This window comes from Amblyraja radiata, chromosome 18, assembly GCF_010909765.2.
Source record: "Amblyraja radiata isolate CabotCenter1 chromosome 18, sAmbRad1.1.pri, whole genome shotgun sequence".
Taxonomy (NCBI): domain Eukaryota; kingdom Metazoa; phylum Chordata; class Chondrichthyes; order Rajiformes; family Rajidae; genus Amblyraja; species Amblyraja radiata.
Window position 1 is genome coordinate 25197658 of NC_045973.1, and position 22663 is coordinate 25220320.

Genomic DNA, 22663 nt, shown 5'->3' on the forward strand with positions numbered 1-22663 from the left:
ACCCGTTCCCCATCGTAAGATTCCAGCACTCACCCGTTCCCCCAAAGCAACCCGTTCCCCCAATGTAATATTCCACTACTCACCCATAGCCTCCAACTATGCAGGTTGGCACATTTTTAACGCAATATTCGACCACTCACCCATAGCCCCCACGGGAGGCCTGTTCCCCCAACGCAACCCGTTCCCCCAATGTAATATTTCACCACTCACCCATCGCACCCAACTGTGCAGGTTGGCTCATTTTTTCACCCTCCCTCATTTTAAACTTTTAAAAAAATGCAATTGCACTAAGATTTAATGTGATGTAGGTGCCACCGACAAGGCCATCTTTTGTTATACAAATCTAATCATTAAACATTGCTGAGTGGGTTAGGCTGGCAAATTCTTTCCCTGAAAGGCATTTGCTGTGAAGGACTCAGTGTTCTGGGATAGCAACATTGCAGCTGGTAGGGCATTGTGACGTCATAGCTGCTAACTGCCAGTGCAGATTTGAGGAAATCCTTCTCAAAGTGGGGTTTTGTAATCTTTTAAATGTCACTTTAAAGCTTTTAAATTCCCCCCACTGTGTTCCTCTCCTTACAACAATGTAAGAAAACTCTCTTAGCTTGTTGATTGGCAGCTGAGATCCCATTGTGATGTCATTGTGGGCTGGCGGAATGTTCACGGCAGCATATGTAAATGAGATCCCATTGTGATTGGAGGACTGTGAGATGCCATTGTGACATCATCACTGGAAGCTGCCAGAAAAGTCTCCATCTCACAGTTGGTTATTATTCTCAAAGTTGGCTTTTTTAAACCTTTAAATATCAATAACATGAAATATAACATCAAATCTGAAGGAAACTTGATTAGATCGACAACGGGGAAAAGCTGAGTAAGGTTCTGCAAAAAATATAGCGCTACCGTATACCATTTTGGCTAAAATACCATCACACACACACGCACGCACGCACGCACACGCACGCACATACGACAAGACTTTTACTAGTATATAGATATATATATAGATAGATAGATACTAGACTAGGTGGGGACCCGTTGGGCCCATCCCCCAAGGCAATATTCCAATACTGACCCTTGGCCCCCAACTGCGTAGGTGCAGCTGACGGGTTCCTGTTGTGACACCAGAGATCCCCATTGTGATGCTTGTCACGGCAACCCTCCCCCAACTGCGCAGGCGCGGCTGGCAAGTGGGAACACGACTTTTAAAGTTCAAAATGGCAATAACCTGTAAAATATAAGATCAATGTGAACACATCTCACTGTGAATGTGAACGCATCCCGCTCTGCCTCTTGAGTCCCCTATTCCCTCCTCCATTATTCTCCTTCTCCCCACCCTCCACAAACCTTCCGCTGCTTCCTTTCCTCACCCATATGCCATCAATCTAAACAAAACTTGTTTCATTTACATCACATGACAATGGTGAGTAAGGTGGGCAAACAATTGTGGCACTATCGTGTACCATTTTTGCGCAAATATCGGTACGAGCTACATATATAGAAACAAACAAGATGAGAGTTTTAGTAATATATATATAATATATATATATATATATATATATATATACACACACATACACTGGACCAAGTGGCACCCGTTCCTCAATGCAACCCATTTCCACCACTCACCTGTTGCCCCAACGTAACCCATTCCCCCAAGGCAATATTGCACCAATCACCCATAGCCCCCAACTGCGCAGGGGCTGCTCATTTCGCCTTATTCACACTCCCTCATTTTAAACGTTAAAAAAAAATCAGTGTACTGTGACTAGAGCTAGCAGGACTGCAATCCCATTGTGACGTCATTGGCAGCGTATGTAAATGAGATCCCTTTGTGATTGGACGACTGTGAGATGCCATTGTGATGTCATCACTGAAAGCTGCCAGAAAAATCTCAAAGCAGATGTTCTTCTCAAAGTTGGGTTTTGTTAAACTTTAATCATCAATAACGTGAAATATGGCATAAAATCTGAAGGAAACCTGATTATGGATGGACAGGAAAAAATGTGAGGAAGAATGTGAAATATTTTGTGGAATGTGGATAACGTTTTGACGAAGATTCAAATACACAGACACATAGATACATACACACATAGATACAAGATGACAGTTTTATAAGGATAGGTAGGTAGATAGATGGATAGATAGATGGATAGATGGATAGATAGAGTAGGATAGAGTAGGATAGAGTAGAATAGAGTAGAATAGAGTAGGATAAAGTAGGATAGAGTATGATAGAGAGATAGATAGATAGAAAGATGGAAAGATAGAAAGAGAGAAAGATAGATAGAAAGAATGTTGGCCAGGTGGACGGGGCAATCTGGGCCGTGTCTATGCAGTATGACTCTGACTCTATGAAATGTAAAAAAGACAAAACTGAGGAAGAAAGTCATCCTCGATCCTGCGGGGCTACCTAAGGAGATCAGTTACAATGTTAAGAGCCACCTTAATACTGTTTGCCCATTTTGATCTTTGTAGTTGGTGAAATTTGATTTTTTTTTTTCAAAGCAGCACAGTATTTTTTCTTTAAAACTATGGTGCTAAATCTCATTCGGAATGAACTGATTAAACTTATACTGTTCATAAGTTATAGTGAGTAACCGCCTAGACTTATTATTCTTTCTGTTGCCCCCAAGTCAAATCAGCAGGATCTTGTCCTCCAGTCGATTGACCGAGCAATCGAAGCAATTCATAACGCAGCAATGAAAACTGGTGGCAAATACAACCTGGAGCAACGTGAGGTTCTGCAGTAAGTGTCAACTGATGCTCTGAAGCTGCTTTGTGTGTGCCTGTGCGTGCGCTTGTGGTGACTAGTGGTGGTCTATGGGCTGGATGTGTACACAAATGTCTGACTGGTTGTGAGAACGCTGTTGATGTGTACTCTTGACTGGTTTGTTTTATTTTTGTGTGTGCGAGTGATTGGGCTGATGTCAAATATTGTGACTAAGGGCAATGAAACAAAATGTTAGAAATCTTCAAAAGGACAGGCAGCATGTATAGAAAGGGAACACAGTTAATGCTTTGGGTCTAATGTCATATTTTAAATTGCAGAGGGTGGAAAGAATGAAGAGTATGTTTATGATATGGTGTAGACAAAGCAAAAAATGAATGATGTAGATTTATGTGGTTGAGAGGGTGGTGAAGACTTGTTAGTTGCAGGTATGCTGTGTGGAGGAGACATAGGTGGGGGAAAGTGGTCAAGAAAACAATGCTATACATGGACTATTAAAAACAGCACTCATTGCACATTTGAAAGAATGAAAAATACAGGAAGAACCAGCAAGATAGGCAATGTCTGTGAAGTGAGAAAAACTGAGTTAAACTTAACCTTGCATTAGAAGTGATCTATTCAGACGTAAACCAGAAAAGCTGATCATCTGAAATCTACTGTGGGACATCTTTGTCATTTCCTATATTGAATATCTGTTCTCTCACCCCGAAAGGAAGTTAATCCATCATCGAAAGTCCACAGTTGCTCGAAAAGGCCAGCAGAAGGTGAACCCAACGCCTAGTTCCACAGAGAATCAGGTAGAAATGGATCATCAGCCAGGGAGACAGGCCGAAGTCCTCCCAGATCTTTCCCCTTGTCTGCCAGATGCAATGTCTCCTGAGGGCACTGCCTACCAGGTAAAATACCCAGAAAGCAAATGGTTTGTTTTCTTCAATCACTAATTCGTGTTGAGACGTTAGCATTTGTTGTGTTTAATTTAGTTTTATTATTATGAGATATAACCAAGCCTATATAGGCCATTCCTAGGTTATGAATGTCTAACACGCAACCTGCAGAAGAGCGAGGCCCCATAATATGACAGAAGTCCAATGTACATTCACACGTTCATTCCTACAAATAGCAGAGCTACTTTGATAATTTAAGCCACATTGATGTAACCCTAATCAATCTTGTGATAAATTTCAGCAAGATATTTCAGCCAGCCTGCAAGTGGGCACAAAATATTGGGCAACAAGTGACTACTGCTAGGCATTGGTACTTGAATAAGTTGCTGGGGATGATCCCCACATCCTGCAGCATTATTTTCCAAATATCACCCAGCACACCTGGCTGCCATGGGCCTCAGATCAAAACTGTAGTCTGTTTACTTACAGACTGACACTTGTTCTTCCCAGTGGGAGACCCCCTCCGTCAGAATTTGAGGGTGGAAGGCAGGATGGTGGTGACACTCTTGAATTTTCATATGGTAAGTTAGCCATGTGTAGTGCATTGGGGAGAAAATTTAAGTGTACATTCAGCCTCATTTGGTTCCTTACGAAGAAAAGAACCTGTTCTCACCAGTGATCATAGATCGGTAAACAAAGAATCAACGAATATTCAGAATATCTGCTACATGCAGTACCCATTTTGTTTTGCAGGCACCTACTCAGCGCCGACGTGTTGCCCCTGTGGCCCCGCCACCACCTGACAAACTTAGTGATCTGTACTCTTCCTCCTTAGATATGAAAGGTATGGCTGATATGTTATTAAGTGTTGTGATTGACATGTCTCAGGAATGGAATAACATTTTTGCTGAGAAATGAAATGTCCTTTATTTGAGACCAAGAAATATAAGGAAAATGTATTGTTTGAAGCAGTTTGCAAAGTTGATTTTCATTTTTCAACCACATTTTCATTCCCCCACTTTTTTTTCTGTAATGGTAAACACTTTGCACCATTGACCCACCCAACCTGCCCACCCATCCTTAATCATCCTCTTGCCACTAGTTCCTTTTCCTTCTCAGCATTGGTTTGCTGGCTGACACTAACATACCTGAGCTTCTAAAATGGACGATCAGAAATGAGACCTCAATAAATCAGATGCTGAACAAAGTTCAAATTCATGGTGCTTTCTGCTTTAACCAGATGTACAAAATATGATCAATTTGAGTGAGACTAATTTTCCTGCCTGATTGCTACCCAAAGTCAGTGTTGGCCTTCTCTCAATCAGGGACATAGTTACTATTTTAGGTCTCCACCAAGCAACTAGAGTTTCCTGAGCAGCTCAGATGGGTCTGCTCCACTCAAACTTTCCAGGCCTACGATCAATTCATTAATCAGCATTCGTTTTAGTTCTTTAATTTTGTACTTATGGTTGGGGTACTGGTAAACATGAAGGCATGTGAATAGAGAAAAGAACTGGACTGGAGGCACAAAATGAAATAAAGGCAGAGGGCTCGACGGTAGTCCTAAAGAGGTACTTCATATCCGTTTCATAATCATAATTGTAATTTGTTCGCCATGTATGTTTTGCAATATACGAGGAATTTGGTTTGCCGTACAGTCATACCAATAAGCAACAAGACACGCAACTACATAATAATTTGACATAAACGTCCACCACAGCGGCTCCTCCACATTCCCTGTGATGGAAGGCAATAACGTCTTATCTTCTTTTCTCCTTTCATCAAGGAAGATGTTGCTGTAGTCTCAGCAAAGGGAGATTATGATTGCAGATTGAGTAAAAACTGGATAAGTTCAAGAATGATGAACGGAGTTTCATGTACATAAGTGCAAGGTGTTGCAATTTGGGAAGTTAATTAAAGGCAGGATCTTCACAGAGAATAGTAGAGCTCTGTTGCAGAGCAGAGGGATCCAGGGGTACAGGTACATGATTCATTGAAAGTGGTGTCACAGGTAGGTAGATGTTCAAAAAAGGCTTTTGATACATTGGCCTTCATTTATCAGGGTATTGAGTATATAAGCTGGGACATTATATTACAGATATTTACGATGTTGGTGAGGCCACATTTGGAGTATTATGTTCAGTTTTGGTCACCCTGTAGGAAAGTTGTGTTGACATCATTGTCATGTATCATGGAAGCATTCGTTTCTCTCCACCACATAATTATTGGCCATGATGCCAGTCTAAAATAATCCCGTCTGCCTGCTCATGGTCTGTACTTCTCTATTCCTTGCTTGTTCATATATCTGTAATTGCCTCTTAAACAAAACTGTTGTATTTTCATCACCACCCCAGGCACCTACCTGTGTAAAAAGCCTTACCCCGCACACCGCCGTAATTTTACCGCCTCTAACCTTAAAGCAATGCCCTCTACCATTTAACATTTCCACCCTGGAAATAGGTTCTCACTGTCTACACTATCTATGCCTCTTAAAATGTTAGATACTTCTATCAGGTTGCTCCTCGTCCTCCAACCTCCAGAAGTCATGATGAAGCTCTAAAGACTTAGGTTAGACCGCAATTGAAGCACTGCATGCAGTTCTGGTCACCCCATTACAGGAAGGATGTGGAGGCTTTGGAGAGGGTGCAGCGGAGGATTACCAGATCAATGTGTGTAGGAAGGAACTGCAGATGCTGGTTTAAACCAAAGATTTAGACACAAAATGCTGGAGTAACTCACCCAGTCCTTCTCTCCAGAGATGCTGCCTGTCCCAGGTAGGTTACTCCAGCATTTTGTGTCTATTACCAGAACGGTGCTTGGATTAGACAGTTTCCGTTACAAGGAAAGATCAGATAGACTTACATTGTTTTGGCCGGAACATCGGAGATTGATGGGAAACCCAATAGAAATATAAAATTATGAGAGGCATAGAAAGGAGAGACAGTCAAAACCTTTCTTCCCCAAGGTGGAAATGTCCATCACGAGAGGGCAGAGTTGTAAAGTGAGAGCGGGAAAGTTCAATGGAGATTTGCCGAGCAAGTTTTTGTACACAGAGAGTGGTGTTGGCCTGCATGCATTGCCCGGTGTAATGGTGGAGGCAGATACAATGGTGGTGTTTAAGAGACTTTTAGATGGGCATAAGGAAGTGCAAGGAATAAAGGGATCTGGATCATGTACAGGCAGGTGAGATCAGTTTAACTTATTATTATGTTCGGTGCAAACATTGTGGGCCGAAGGTCCCGTTCCTGTGCCGTACTGTTTTGTGTTGTACAAGACATTGATGAGGCCACATTTGAACTGAAAACTAGGTGTTCAGTTTTGGTCCCTCTGCTATAGGATGGATGGTGTTAAGCCGAAAAAAGTGCAGAGAAGATTTACGAGGATGGTGCCAGGACTTGAGGGCCTGAATTACAGAGAGTGATTGGGCAGGCTAGGACTTTATCCCTTGGACCGCAGGAAGATGATGGATAACCCCCCCCCCCCTCGCCAATTTAGTTTAAACCCACCCATACAGCACCAGCAAACCTGCCTGCCAGGATATTGGTTCCCTTCCAGTTCAGTGCAAACCATCCCGCTTGTACACATCACCTCTGCCCTAGAAGAGATCCCAATGGTCCCAATGGTCCAAAAATCAGAATCCCTGCCCCCTGCACCAACTCCTCAGCCACACATTCATCTGTCCTAACTACCTGATCCTACCCGCACGTAGCATCTGGCACGGGGGGTAATCCAGAGATCCACGTGACAAAGGCAGCAATCTTTGTAGTTAGCATTAACCATATTTTCCCTTATTCTTCCAAAATTATTTTCAGATACTGTAGAAGACTCTCCACAGAATGCATCAACAGTTTCGTCTGTGAGTACAGCTTCTCTTGATACCCTGTATACTGGCTCCTCCAACTCGCCTGAACTACAGCAGGCCACAGCCACTTCTAGTCCTTCAGCAACCCCTCCTCCCCTCCCAACTCGAAGTACTTTTACTGCCCCCAGGTATCCAACCAGCATACCTTCACACGCTGACATAAGCCCAAGACATTCGACTGCTACCCACAGCCTCAGCTGCCAGGAGGAAGCATCCACTCTTATCGAGTTGAATGCTGAAGGTGTGCACTGTCAAACCCGGAACAAAGAAACTGCATCAGTATCGCCGTCTGAAGTGGAGGCAGGCCAGATAGTCGTCTCAGTTCCCAAGACAATTGGAGCCGAGCTGATTGAACTGGTCCGGAAAAATACTAGCCTCAGCTATGAGATGTCGAGGGTGGCAATTGGTGTGATGGTCGGACATATTCAGAGCTCTGTCCCGGAGGTGATGGACGTCATGGAGCAGATCCTGCTGTCACTGGTGGAGAACAAGGTACTGGTTATTACATGCTGCGATGGCTAAATAAATCAACATCTTTTATTTAAGGTCTGGTGCTTAACAATCTAATTATCTTCAAAACATTCCTTGTTACAAACTTGGATACATTACTGTTTTATTTCTACAGCTAAGGGATGCGGTGATTAAAAAAAGTATAAGATGATTCGAATAGAGTTTCAAGAGCATTTTCACAGTAGCTAAGTTGGCACACATTCTGAACTGCAATCATGAATGTTGTTCAGAACGCAACCTAAATTCACTGGACATTAATGCCAACCACAGAACAGCATCTCTATTTACGATGGTTCACGCATTGTCTATGATAAAAATATGTTTGGGTGAAGGGTCCCTATCGGTCAACTCCCCAAAGAGCAGAAATAATTTAAGGGGTAAATCTCAAAGTTAATTAGTCTCATCTGTCAGGATTTGCATGTAAATGTCACAGTTTGGCTAATTGTTAAATTAACAGCTGCCAATAAAAGGAAGGTAAGCTTAAGTGGCACAGCTGTAGTGAGAGTGGCCATAGTAGGTGGCAAGAGTAAGAGTGGTTCATTGAGTCTTGGGCTCAAGAGGTTTCAGTGAGAGGAGACGTCAGCCAGGATGACTGCAGGATAACGTTTGTTCTGTCCCTTTTGACACCTTTAGTTTGTTTCAGAGTGCAATGTGATCTTGGTGTAATAGTGATGGAGGCAAGTGCAGTGGGGTGCTCAGCCTGTGTGGTGCAGGTACAGGGAAAGACATCCAGTGTCCCTCAAGACTAAATCTGCAGGAGGTGCGTCCAGGTGCAGCCTCTTTAGACCTCATTAGGGAACTGAAGTTGCGGCTGGATGACCTCGGACTCGTCCGGGAGAATGAGGAAGTCGTAGATGGGAGTTATTGAGAGGTGGTCGCACCTAAGGTGCAGGCGGAGGATAGATTGGTGATCACCAAGAAAGGGAGTAGGCAGAGAGTTCATGAATCCCCTGTGGCCATTGCCTTGCAAATTAGGTGTCTAGTTTAAAGCCTCCCAGGTAGACTAATAAACCTCCCCGCAAGGATAGGGAGGCATAGTGGTGCAGTGATAGTATTGCTGCTTTACAGCACCAGAGTCCTGGGTCCTGGGTTTGGGTGCTATCTATCTGGAGTTTGTACGTTTTCCCTGTGCCTGGTGCTCCAGTTTCCTCAAACACTCTACAGACATACAGGTTTGTAGGTTGTTTAAGAAGGAACTGCAGATGCTGGAAAATCGAAGGTTTGTAGGTTAATTGGCATCCATAAAATTCTCCCTAGTATGTATAGAGCTAGTGTACAGGGTGATTGCTGGTCGGTGCAGACTTGGTGGGGTGGGGTGGGGTGGGGGGGGGGGGGGCTGAAGGGCCTCTTCACACGCTGTATCTTTAAAGTCTGAAAGTATAGGTCCCCATTCAGTTCAGGTGTGATCTGTCTGGTCCTCCTGTACAGGACACCTCTTCCCCAGATGAGATCCCATTGGTCCAAAAATCTGAAACCTTGCCCCTTGTACCAACTCCTGAGCAAACCAAATCTTCCTTATCTTATCTTATCTATCCTATTTGTCAGTTTAATATAATGTTGTTCCACAATGTGTTGACATGCCTGGTCGAGTTGTGCTTGAATGGCTCAGCAGATAATTTTGTTGGGACCTCTGGGAGAATCTGCTTTGAAATCTTCTCAAGTTATCACTTCTTTATCGCAGGACCTCAGTTCAGCATTACCCAGGGGACAAGTCTGTCAGGATGAGCAGCGGCTTGAAGTAATCTTCGCTGATCTGGCAAGACACAAAAATGATGCACAACAGAGGAGCTGGGCTTTGCATGAGGATGAGAGCATTATCTCGTGCTACCTGGAGGAACTGCTGGGCATTCTGGTGAGTGCTGGATATATAAGATAGAATTGTAGGTTACAAATTATTGCAATTGGATCACTGGTGGTTTCAGTGGTTGCAATGCAAACTCTGGGCATCCCTCTGGTATCAACCGCGTGCTGACAAGCACACTGACTCTTCAAATCGATGAAGGGATTCTGCAGAATAGGTATAATGAATCCATTGTTTTTTGGTGGATCACACCAAACTGCTGGGATGGAGTAAGCAGCAAGATCCAAGAGAATGTTTACGAGGATGTTGCCAGAACTAGAGGGGCTGAGATATGGGAAGAGGTTGGGCATGTTAAGGCTTTATTCTTTGGGGCACAGGAGGTTGAGAGCTTATAGAAGTGTATAAAATCATGAGGGGAATTGATAGGATCATTGCATAGAATCTTTTACCCAGATTTGGAGGGGAAAGATTTAATAGTAATCTGAGGGCCATTTTTTCACTCGGAGGTTGGTGGGTATATGGAACAAGCTGCCAGGGGAGGTAGTTGAGGCAGGTTGTATAGCAGCATTTGAAAGGCACTTGGACAGGTACATGGATAGGAAAGGTTTAGAGGGTTTGGGCACAATAGCTGCAAACGAGCTGAGATTAGATGGGACACCTTGCACGCCATGGACGTGTTGGATCGCAATTTCCTAACTGTATGACCGTATGAGGTCAAGGTTTTCAAATTAAGATCTGGATATTCTCTGATGCAATCAGGAAACAAAAGGCAACTGCCGCACAGAGTTGTGGAAGGTGAAATATTGGAGATAAATTGCAATGTTCAGGATTGATGAGACATTAAGTGATCGAGAAAAAAAATGTAGGTAAATGGGTGCTGAGCACTTCATCCATGATTGAATACAATTGTGGATCAAGGTGGATTGAATTGCCCTCCTCTATTTTTCGGCTATTTTTATAGCTGTTTTACCCACTCGGTGAGGATGAGGAAAAGGAGCACTAATGGCATTGATGAATGGCCTTCTTAATGTCTTATATTGACAAACAGCAGATGCTGATGGTCAGTGAGTCTCCATGGATGATTGGGTGCAATATCATAACCTCAGGATGGGCAGGATAAAGCTCAGACGGTTGTGGTCTGAAGCATGGAGGCAGTCAATCATAGGGAACTAGGCTGGTCAGTTTGATCTCACTATCTGTTTATTTCTTGCTTCTGCTTTACTAATCCTTGTCCTATTTGTTTTTGCAAATATAGCAAATATTGCCTGAAGCATGTGCTGAGTATTGAAGAGATTTCCATCACAAACTACTTTCACTCCTGTTCTTTATTTTCATAGACGGATGCAGATCCAGAAGTCTGTAAAAGGATGGTTAAGAAGAGTCACTTTGAAGCAATTCTCTCGCTTATTGCTTATTACCAAATGGTAAGAATCCAAAGCAGAGACCATGGAATGTGGAGAATGTTCATGGAGTGCAAGAATGGAGCATCTTTTATATTCTAGAGTCATACAGTGAGGAAACAGGCCCTGCGGCCCAACTTGCCCACACCTACCAATATGTCCCATCTACACTAGTCCCACTGCCTGTGTTTGGCCCATATCCCTCTAAACTTGTCCTATCTATGTACCTGTCTAATTGTTTCTTAAACATTGCGATCGTCCCTGCCTCAACTACCTCCTCCAGCTGCTCATTCCATACACCCATCACCCTTTGTGTGAAAAGGTTCCTCTTCAGATTCCTATTAAATCTTTCCCACTTCACCTTAAATCTATGCCCTCTGATTCTGGATTCCCCAAATCTGGGCAAGAGACTCTGCGTCTACCCGATCTATTCCTCTCATTATTTTGTACACCTCAATAACATCACCCCTCATTCTCCTGCGCTCCAGAAAATAGAATCCTAGCCTGCTCTACCTCTCCCTATAGCTCAGACCCTTGAGTCCTGCCCACATCCTTGTAAATCTTCCCTGCACCCTTTCCAACTTGACAAAACCTTGCCCAGCAACATGGTGCCCAGAACTGAACACAATATTCCAAATGCAACCTCATCAACATCTTATATAACTACAACATGACCTCCCAATTTCTATACTCAAAACTCTGACTGATGAAGGCCAATATGCCAAAGGTTCCAGAGTTGGTAAGCACAGAAATAGGCTCACCAGATCCATGTCAACTTTTTGGCCTTCTAGACCAGTGCTTCTTAAACTGGTGAATGGTTCACCCAAGGGCGAATACAATTATTTTGGGGTGAATTAAACTAGAGGGGTGAATGAAGGATGAATTATTTAATTTATTCAGATATCAATTGGTTTTTTCTCTATACTTAAAAAAGGCATTGCCAATAAAGTAAGCTCTTATTAGATTTAATGGCACTGGAGCTGGAAATTTGATGGGTTTTTTCTCTACCTATGGTTTTCCAATTTCAAAGTAGCAAGATATTTCCAAAATTTACTGTAATATAACCTTTTAGGAAGACCAGATGAGCTAGTGAGATCATCTCCCACCAGATCACCTACAAAATCCTGATCCTCACCTACAAAGCCCTCCACCATCTGGCCCCCCCATATCTCACTGACCTCCTCTCCCCCTACCAACCCTCACGGTCCCTCAGATCCACATCAGCCGGTCTCCTCTCCATCCACAAGTCCAACCTCCGCAGTTTTGGGGACAGAGCCTTCTCCAGGGCAGCTCCCAGGCTCTGGAACTCCCTCCCCCAACTGATCCGCAATTCCGTGTCCCTCACCATCTTCCAGTCCCGCCTCAAGTCCCGTCTCTTCACCTCTGCCTATCCTTAGCCCCACGTCCCCCTCCCTTTTCATCTGTGCATTAATTGCCTCATATTGTGTTTTGAATTGAATTCTGTCTTTACTTTGTGTACTAGTCATGTCTCTACTATTTATTTCATTCCCCTTACATGTTTTTCCTCTACCTGCTAAATTTTTGTAAGGTGTCCTTGAGACTCTTGAAAGGCACCCATAAATAAAATGTATTATTATTATTATAAATGTATAAATGGCATCACTGGAGGCTCGCTGTAGGCAACTGTTGAACTGTAACTTTACTTTGTGTTGCAATTTAGTTTCCAAAGTTGATAGTTGGCGGTATTGTGAACTTTCGGCGGGGAGAGTTGTAGAAAGTTATATTAGTTGGATACTAATATATTAAATCACATACTCCATGGTTTTTTGAGCTAGTTGTCCATGAGAAAAATTGCAGTAATCAAAGCCCGGAAGGGTAGGATGGGGCTGAAGCCCAGTGTTTAGACGTTGGAATGTTTTTTTATCATTCTAATAGAATGATTTTCCAACTCCAGTGGTAATTAAACTTTTTTTTTCAGTCCTAGTTTTCTTTGCATATTTCTAGGATGTTCAAAAAGTTGAATAAATTAAACACTTAAGAAATGAGTTGATTTATGTTTTTTGCTCATGTGACAAAATAAATTGTATATAAAATTATACACAAGGGAGAATAAGACGAAACTTACCAAAAAAACAAATTTAGTCGAGGGTGAATGAAATTTTGTGATAAAGACTCAAGGGTGAATGATGCTGAAATAGTTTAAGAAGCGCTGGTCTAGACTTTTCCCATTTGCCTGCATAAGGACTATATCTATGCCTTGCATAGAGATTCCAGCACCACGTCTGGCAGCGATACCTACCAGATATTAACTGTTCTCAGGTAAAGTAAAGCCTCAGCATTACATTCCTGTTTTTATATTCTAGCCCTCTCAAAATAAATGCTTTCCTTCCTTACTAATGATTCAACTTGCCAATTAACTTTTTGTGAATCATGCATCAGCACTTCCGTCCCTTTATACACTGTTCCCATTTACAACCTGTTGGTTAGGCTTGGATTGCTTCTTAGACCATGCATTAACAACAGTTGCCTCTTTCAAAATAAAAAAAAAGGAAATTTCATCTCTTTTTTTGAGGAAAAAAAACTAGCCAAATATGTTACTGAATTTAAGCCCAATTATTCTTCAGTTCTGTCTATTTAAAACTAGATGAAATGAAAATGCTCAAGTATAGTTTCTTTGAATCACCTACTCGTTGAGAATTTCCAAAAAGCTGCAACTGAAGCCCTGTTGAATCCAGTAACCCTGTAGTGAATAGGAAAACACATCAGTGCTGAAGTGATGCATGCTGTTGGTGAAAAGCAAGAAATATCAGATGCTGGAAATGTGAAATAAAATAATGGGGATACCAGTGTTACATTTGTAGTGTGACTTATATTTTGCTCTGTTTTGTCAAAGGAACACAGGGTTGCACTGCGTTTGTTCTTACTGAAGTGCTTTGGAGCAATGTGTAACTTGGATGCAGCCATCATCTCCACATTGGCAAACTCTGTGCTGCCCATGGAACTTGCAAGAGACATGCAGTCTGACACCAAAGGTAGGTTTGTGTATCTGAAAACTAATAGACTGTGGCTGAAAACGGCTCTGAACTGAAACACATCAACGAAGATATGCGAGCCAGTACCTTCAGCAGCCATATATGCCAAGACCATAACACCACCACAACCGTGTTTCACAGATGAGCTTGTATGCTTTGGATCTTGGGCAGTACCTTCTCTCCTCCATACTTTGCTCTTGCCATCACTCTGATATAAGTTAATCTTCGTCTCATCTGTCCACAAGACCTTTTTCCAGAACTGTGGTTGCTCTTTTAAGTACTTCTTGGCAATCTGTAACCTGGCCACCCTATTTTTGCGGCTATCTAGTGGTTTGCATCTTGCAGTGTAGGCTCTGTATTTCTGTTCATGAAGTCTTCTGTGGACAGTGGTCATTGACAAATCCACACCTTCATAAATCCATGTTGACTTTGACCGGTCTGTCACTGCTTTCCAATTGCTGCTGTCATAGCTCAGGGCTCTCCATTGCCTGGTACTGTTCTGTGGCCTCCCTCTCTGGGTCAGAATGTAGTTCTGCAGATGAGAGTTAACCAAAACCACCTGTCCTTTAGAGCCTGATAAGTGAGTGATCATCCAGGCATTGTAACGCATTCCCTTATTTCCTTTCGAGAGAGATCACTTTATATTGCATCTGCGACGGGGACTTTGGATATCAGACCCAATCCACAAGATCTGCACACTGAGGGCATTAAACCTGCAAGGTAAAACATTGCTTGCTCAATCTACACAGGTTCTCAGCACTCCCTTCTCCAGCTAAATACAAATGAGCAGTTAGTCTGGGTGTGACTCTAGAACATGGGTCAATCTGTTAGAGTCGTAGTCATACAGCGTGGAAGCCGGCCCTTCAGCCTGTTCTGGACAAGTGTAAAGCCCAGCAGGAGTCGATGATTTGCAAGGCTTGTGTTAAAAAAAAAACTGGATAATGATAATGAACACTGAGTGGAACTGACTGCCGTGTTTGATTGTGCTTTGTTGTTTTGCAGAACATCAGAAGTTGTGTTACTCTGCATTGCTGCTCACCATGGTGTTTTCCATGGGGGAACCATTGCCGTATCATCATTATGGTATGTAGAACTCTTTGGGGCACGTATCTGGAAGTCTGCACTTAATCCTTAAAAATACACAGTTGTTTTATCATGGCTTACTGCTCACAAATAACTAGCCCAGTTAAGCTACTTTTCTCTAACAGGACAACGGTGTAAGCATCGGGTTTAAACAGGGTTTAAACTGAAATCTCTTCTTTGTCACTCAGTTCAGGAACATTGCCTTTACCCATGTGAAACTGACGGATACCAAGCAGATATGTCTATTTAGACAGTGGCCAATTGTCATGCCACAGACAATAATGTGGCAACATTTGAACTAGCATTAAAGGGCACAGCTTGTGCAAGTTCCACATTACCCACTGGAAATGGTTAGCTGATGGACTTTACCATTATTCATCTTGGGCCAGCTATGATTTCCTTATTACCGTACTAAGCCTGCTGAGTTCCGGTCACTCATTAATTTTGAATGTGCGTGCGTTAGCTGTGCACCGATTTAGTGATCTTGGATCCATTGCAGACCCAAAACACAATCTCTCATGAAGTAATGAACACAGATGACCAGTGACACTGAGCTCAAAGAAGATGGACAATTGTACTGCATTTTACCAGTAAATGAGGGGCGGAACAGCTTTCTTATCAGTAAGGAGTCTTTAGGAGTAATTATAAATCATAGAGCATTTCAGAATGTCTATGATAAGGTGCCACGCGTGAGGCTGTTAAACAAGTTAGGAGCCCGTGGTATTTGAGGCCAGGAACCGGCATGGATAGAGGAAATGCTGACTGGCGGAAGGCAAAGCGTGGGAAGAAAGGGGGGCCTTTTCTGATTGGCTGCTGGTGAGTGGTGGTGTTCCATAAGGGTCCGCTACCTTTCATATTATAGTGAATAATAGGGATGATAGAATTGATCGCATTGTGGCCAAGTTTGCAAATGATACGAAGAGCAGGTAGTGTTGAGGAAGAAGGGAGTCCGCAGAAGGATTTGGACAGGTTGGGAGAGTGGACAAAGAAGTGGCAGATGGAATACAGCAGAGTAAAATGTACAGTCATGCACTTTGGTTGAAGGAATAAAGACGTAGACTATTTTCAATAAGGGGGGAAGATTCAGAAATCAGTGTAAAGGGGCTTGGAAATGCTGGATTCCTAAAAGGTTAATTTGCTGGTCTAGTTACTGGTAGAGATCTATGTTACTCCAACATTTAGTGTCAACCTTCAGCTAGAAAGGTTAGTGGCTACTAATGCTTGGCATTTGGCTACCTTGTTATTTTGGTATGGTCTGTCTTTCTCTTTAGTAATAATCCATTTTACCTTGTCTCCCTCGTTTGAAAGGTTTATGTCTTCCAGATATACTATCTCTTCAAAGGAAAAGAATGGAATCATAAAATCAGAGAAGTATTTGACAAAAAGTGAACCCATTTAGCCCCCTCCGCAATCTTTTAATCTTGGTTACTTCCCCTCTACTCGTTTCAATCAAGATGAAGAGTCATGTACTGAAGTAGGGTCTCGGCTCGAAACGTTACCAATCCCTTCTCTCCAGGGATGCTGACTGTCCTGCTGAGTTACTCTAGCTTCGGTTTAAACCAGCATCTGCAGTTCCTTCCTACACATGTACTAAAACATCATCTATCCATTTCCCTCCATACATGTTATCCAACCTGCTGAGTCCATCACAGCAGCTGTCCTCTTTTTGTCCATTTAGTCCCTATTTGTTGCACTTAAAGGAAAAATATCCAGTTTAATTCTATGTCCTACATTTTGATTCTCGGCCTTCTAGGTTTCTGGCAACAAAAGTGTTCATCTGAACATATACTGTTGGTTTCTGCCTCTGCCATCATCTCAGACATGCATTCGGACTGAAACCATTCTCCCCATCTTCCTCTAATCACTGTCCAGGCTGTTGCTTATTGATGTCTATTCCAAGCTGGAGCCTTATAATTTTGTACTAGCCAAGAGAATTCTTCACCTCTTTCTGTGAAAATAAAATAACTCCAATCAGTCAGTCCAATTAATCTTCACTGCAGCAATGTTCCCATCTGTTAGTTATTTTTAGTTTAGAGATATAGTGCTGAAACAGCCCTTCGACCCACCAAGTCAGTGCCGACAGTGATCCCGTACACCAACACTATCCTACACACGCTACAAACCATTTTACAATTTTTCCAAACCAATTAACCTACAAATCTGTACAACTTTGGAGAGTGGGAGGAAATTGAAACTCTCGGAGGAAACCCACGCAAGTCATGGGAAGAACGAACAATCTCTGTACAGACAGCACCCGTAGTCAGGATCGAACCCGGGTCTCTGCCGCTGTAAGGCAGCAACACTACCACTGTGCCATCGTGCTGCCCCATCCGGGCCAGAATCAAGCTCCAATCATAGGCAACCTAGTCTTCCAATAATCTTTTTAATATATTTATCTTGGAATCTTGGAAACTTTATTGTCATTCAGACCTTTCGGTCTGAACGAAATGTTGTTGCCTTGCAGTCATACATATAATAAAATAACAAAACACACAATAAACACAAATTTAACATCCACCACAATGAGTTCACCAGACACCTCCTCACTATGATGGAAGGCAAAAATCTTGTCTTTTTACCTTGTTTTATAGATTTACCTTGTTTTATTGATCAACGTAGAAATAAAATAATGTCTCACCTATGTTTGCAGAACACTTAAACTCGGATTTCATCCAATTTCTCCTGGATGTGATTGAGGATGGACTACTCTCTGATTCCACTGAACAACTTCCAGACTTGTTTACGAACGTCCTGCTTTCTTTCAATCTCCATATGCTCGGTGCGTTAGTCTCAGATTATTAGTTGTTTAATAATTCATTCATTTCTTGGGATGTAGGACATCCAACATTTATTGCTTCCTTGTTTTCCTGGAGAAGGTATGGAGAGGCTCCCCCCCCCCCCTCCCCCTACACATATTATAGCCCTCCCATGAGGGAGGTCACAGCCATTTTGAATGTGCTTGCAGTAGCTGTGCACCATTGGAATCACCTAGGCCACTCATGAGGTACAGTGTATCAGTGCCACTATTGGGGACAGATGATCTACCCAGTGTACCAGTGTCAGTGGCCGGGGACAGACGATCTGTGCAGTGTCAGTGATTACGGACAGATGATGAGTCATACAGCATGGAAACAGGACCTTCAGCCCACCATGCCCACACTGACAAAGATGCCTACACTAGTCCCACCTGCCTGTGCTTGGCCCTAATCTCTCTAAACCTTGCCATGCCAAAATGTCTTTTAAATGTTCTAATAGTACCTGCCTCAACTACCTCCTCTGGCAGCTTGTTCCATATACCCACCACTCATTGTGGGAAAAAGTTGTCCCTCAGTGGGCATGGGACAACCATTAAATCTATTAAATCTGTCCCATTACACCTTAAACCTATGTCTTTTGGTTCTTAATTTCCCAACTCCATGTAAAAGACCATGCATTTACTCTATATATTCCCCTCAACCTATACACCTCTATAAGATCACCCCTCATCCTCCTGCACTCCAAGAAATAAAGTGCTAGCCTGCGCAACCTCTCCCTTTACTCCGCCATTCAATCATGGTTGATCTATCTTTCACTCTGAAGCTCACTCTCCTGCCTATGCCCCATAACCCCTGACACCCATATTAATCAAGAATCTAGCCATTTCTGCCTTAAAAATGTCCATTGATTTGGCCTCCACGGCCTTCTTTGGCAATGAATTACAGAGATTCACCATCCTTTGACTGAAGACATTTCTCCTCACCTCCTTTCTAAAGGTACGTCATTTAATTCTGAGGCTATGACCTCTGGTCCTAGACTCCCACTAGTGGAAACATCCTCTTCACAACCATTCTATCCAAGACTTTCACTATTTGCCGTTGTGCAGTTCCCGTTTGTCCCTGGTCGCTCACTCTCCCACAGCTCACCACTACCACCATTCTGCCGAGGAAACTCCGCTCTCCTGTTGCTGCCATGCTCCTTATTCAGCATGGCATGTCTTCATTGCCAGCGTTCACTCATTCTATGTTACTGTTGATTTGCCCGCTTTATAATGATTTAATCTGTAATTATGAGCAGGGAAAGTCTGGGCAACTTCCCCCTTTTTCCTTCCTCAGCCCCAATGTCCTTCCTTTGACCAATCTCCCATTACATCATGTGTATAGAAACATAGAAAATAGGTGCAGGAGGAGGCCATTCGGCCCTTCGAGCCATTCAATATGATCATGGCTGATCGTCCCCTATCAATAACCCATGCCTGCCTTCTCCCCATATCCCTTGACTCCACAGGCCCCTAGAGCTCTATCTAACTCGTTCCTAAATCCATCCAGTGACTTGGCCTCCACTGCCCTCAGTGGCAGGGAATTCCATAAATTCACAACTCTCTGGGTGAAAAAGTTTTTTCTCACCTCAGTCTTATGTTATATTACCTCCGCATGTGTTCTCCCTGCGGAAACTGCACATAGGTGCTTTTTGTGGGGGGTTTTCTCCCACTTAGTTATTTTCCTAACTGTCACCTCTCCTGGGAGCCTACACCTTTCTTAGGTCTTGCAGGTTCTAGCTTTGCTTGATATTGTATTGTCTTTTGGTTATTCCCTAAATAAGTGGGAAAATAACGTTGAAGGTGTACATTTGATGTTAGAATCCAGTTCGATAATTTTGTAATTTTGATGTTGAATAGAAGGCGGATAGACAGCCACAAGATTGGATTCCACCAGGTGGTGCTGCTGCTGCCTGCAGCTGGCACCCAGAGTCCTTTCTGGGGGAAATGAATTCATTTAACCTCAGTTGAGATTTCATAGATACAATGCATATCAAATATTTATTGCATTTTGGAAAGTTTAATTACGTTCATCAATTAAATTAATATGTTTCACACATCTTTCATTTGAGGGCAACAAAATACTTGTGTGGCGTTACTCCCGAAACGTCACCCATTCCTTCTCTCCAGAGATGCCTCCTGTCCCACTGATTTTCTCCTGCATTTTGTGTCTACCTTCCCTGTGACCTTGTGGGTTTGCTCTGGGTTTACTTTAGAGATATAGCATGGAAACAGGTCCTTTGGTCCACCAGGTCTGCACCAACCATGATCACCACGTACACTTAACACTATCCTCCACACTAGGGATTTTACAATTTTCCCCAACTTACGATCAACTTACAAACCTGTACATCTTTGGAGTGTGGGACAAAACCGGAGCACCCTGAGAAAACCCACAAGGTCACAGGGAGAACGTAAATCTCTGTACAGACAAGACCCATAGTCAGGATCGAACCAAGGTCCCTGGTGCTGCAAGGCAGCAACTCCACAGCTTTGCCACTGTGCCGCCAAATGCCCAGTTTTCATGCTCGGCAAATGTTGTCAAATAAGAATAATCACAGAGAGACACCCAGCAGATGAACAGAAAGCGGAAACTCCACAGTTTGGGAGTGAGGGGTAGGCCATGTAGAATGGGGATGAGGAAACACTTTTTCACCCAGAGAGTTGTGAATCTGTGGAATTCTCAGCCTCTCTGGATGCTTTCAAGATTGTTAGCTAGAGCTCTTAAAGATAGCGGAGCCAAGGGATATGGGGAAAAGGCATGTATGGGGTACTGATTGTGGATGATCAGCCATGATCACAGTGAACGGCGGTGCTGGTTCGAAGGGCCGAATGGCCTACTCCTGCACCTATTGGCTATTGTCTATTGCCAAAATGTATGCGTAAGTGCACAACACTTTTTCAGTGCTCAAAATAAAAATAAAAATATTGAGGATAAATCCAAGCCCGGAGGAAAAGTTGCAGTCAGACAGATACAGCAACAAACACGCTGAGTCTGCACTGTCCATCGACCACCCGTTTACTAATCCAACCCAAAGCTACTTATTCTCCCTGCATTTTCAATAAACCCTCCCCCATCCTAGATTCCAGCACTCACCTATACACTAAGGACAATTTACATTAGTGAGTTAACCTACTCACCCACACGTCTTTGGGATAGGGAAGGGAATTGGAGCACCCGTAGGAAACCCAGACAGTCACAAGAGGAACATATAAACTCTTAGACAGTCCCAGAGCTTAGGACTCATCAGATCTATGGAGCTTTGAGGCAACAATTCTACTAGCTGAATCACTGTATTTCCTCTCTGTAGTAAACTGCAACCAAATACCAAGGACAATAAATAATAACCCATTGTCACGTCCATTTTCACTTATCCAGATTACCCATTCGTGCCACAAGTGCTGACATATTCTGTGTCCATAACTAAAAGCAATTCCACAATAAATAAATCCACACAGTTTGGTTTTTAAAGCAACATTTATGGGCCATTATAGCAATCATTGCCTTCTCAGAGTTTTAGTGGTATTATTAAGTGGTACTCTCTTTGCAACTTAAAACTAACATATTTTCCTCTCTTTTTAAATTCTGACCTGAAGAATGAACTTTGTTTCTCTCTTTGGAGGCAACCTCTCCTGCTGAGTATTTCCAACATTTTCAGATTTTATTTCAAATTGCCCACTTCATCAGTATTCTGATTTTCCTGGTTTGATTAACACCTTTGTCCTGATAATCAAATTAATGTTGCCTGTGCATCAGACATCTGGGTGCTGTCCACGTGGAATTTGTTCTCCCCTTAACAATGTGGGCTCTGTTGGATGTGGATGTGGATGTGAAGAGGATGTTTCCACTCATGCGGAGAGTCTAGGACTAGAGGTCGTAGCCCCAGAATTAAAGGACGTTCTTTTAGGAAAGAGATGAGGAGGAATTTCTTTGGTCCGAGGATGGTGAATTTGTGAAATTCTTTGCCACAGAAGGCTGTGGAGACAAAGTCAGTGGATAGCTCTTAAGTCAGAGTTAGATAGATTCTTGATTAGTACGGGTGTCAGATTATGGGGAGAAGGCAGGAGAATGGGGTTAAGAAGGAGAGATAGATCAGCCATGATGGAATGGCGTAGACTTGATGGGCCGAATGACCTAATTATACTCCTATCACTTACGATCTCCCCCCCACCCTTCTGATTCTTCTTTCCTCCCACATCCTAAACATGTGCAGGCCGATAAGCTAATTGGTCAATGCTAAATGTCCCTTACGTGCAGGTGAGTGGTAGAATCTGGGCTGAGTTGGTGAGAATCTGGGTAGGTTAGGTTTTAGGGAAAGTCGTTGTGGAACGGGTTGAATTGCACCGAGAGCCAGCACACACTCTGAAAATATTCACCAAAACATGGCAAAAGAATGCTCAATGCTGAATGTGCATGTACTAGAGCAACAGGCGATGTTGCCACGAAGAGGCTTTCTTGCAGATCTAATCATTCCCCGGAAGACCTAAACATTCCCTTAAAAAGAGATTCTCCAATGTACTCGGACTGGAACTCGTCTGAACCAAGGCGACCTACCGCAGTTGACAAGTGATGGAGTAAAAGCGGTGGCTCTCTGTGTTGTGCTA

At 43.0% G+C, this 22663-nt stretch overlaps 1 protein-coding gene across 1 annotated transcript in view; it reads left to right on the plus strand.

Moving 5' to 3' along the window:
• nckipsd (NCK interacting protein with SH3 domain) overlaps nt 1–22663 on the plus strand; it is a 96297-nt gene that overhangs the window by 65543 nt on the left and 8091 nt on the right. The window contains exons 2-10 of the mRNA XM_033036899.1: nt 2637–2749; nt 3444–3627; nt 4369–4459; nt 7428–7969; nt 9669–9839; nt 11126–11212; nt 14043–14181; nt 15184–15264; nt 17915–18043. Of these exons, the coding sequence (XP_032892790.1) occupies nt 2637–2749; nt 3444–3627; nt 4369–4459; nt 7428–7969; nt 9669–9839; nt 11126–11212; nt 14043–14181; nt 15184–15264; nt 17915–18043 (1537 nt within the window). The remainder of the gene's footprint in view (nt 1–2636; nt 2750–3443; nt 3628–4368; nt 4460–7427; nt 7970–9668; nt 9840–11125; nt 11213–14042; nt 14182–15183; nt 15265–17914; nt 18044–22663) is intronic.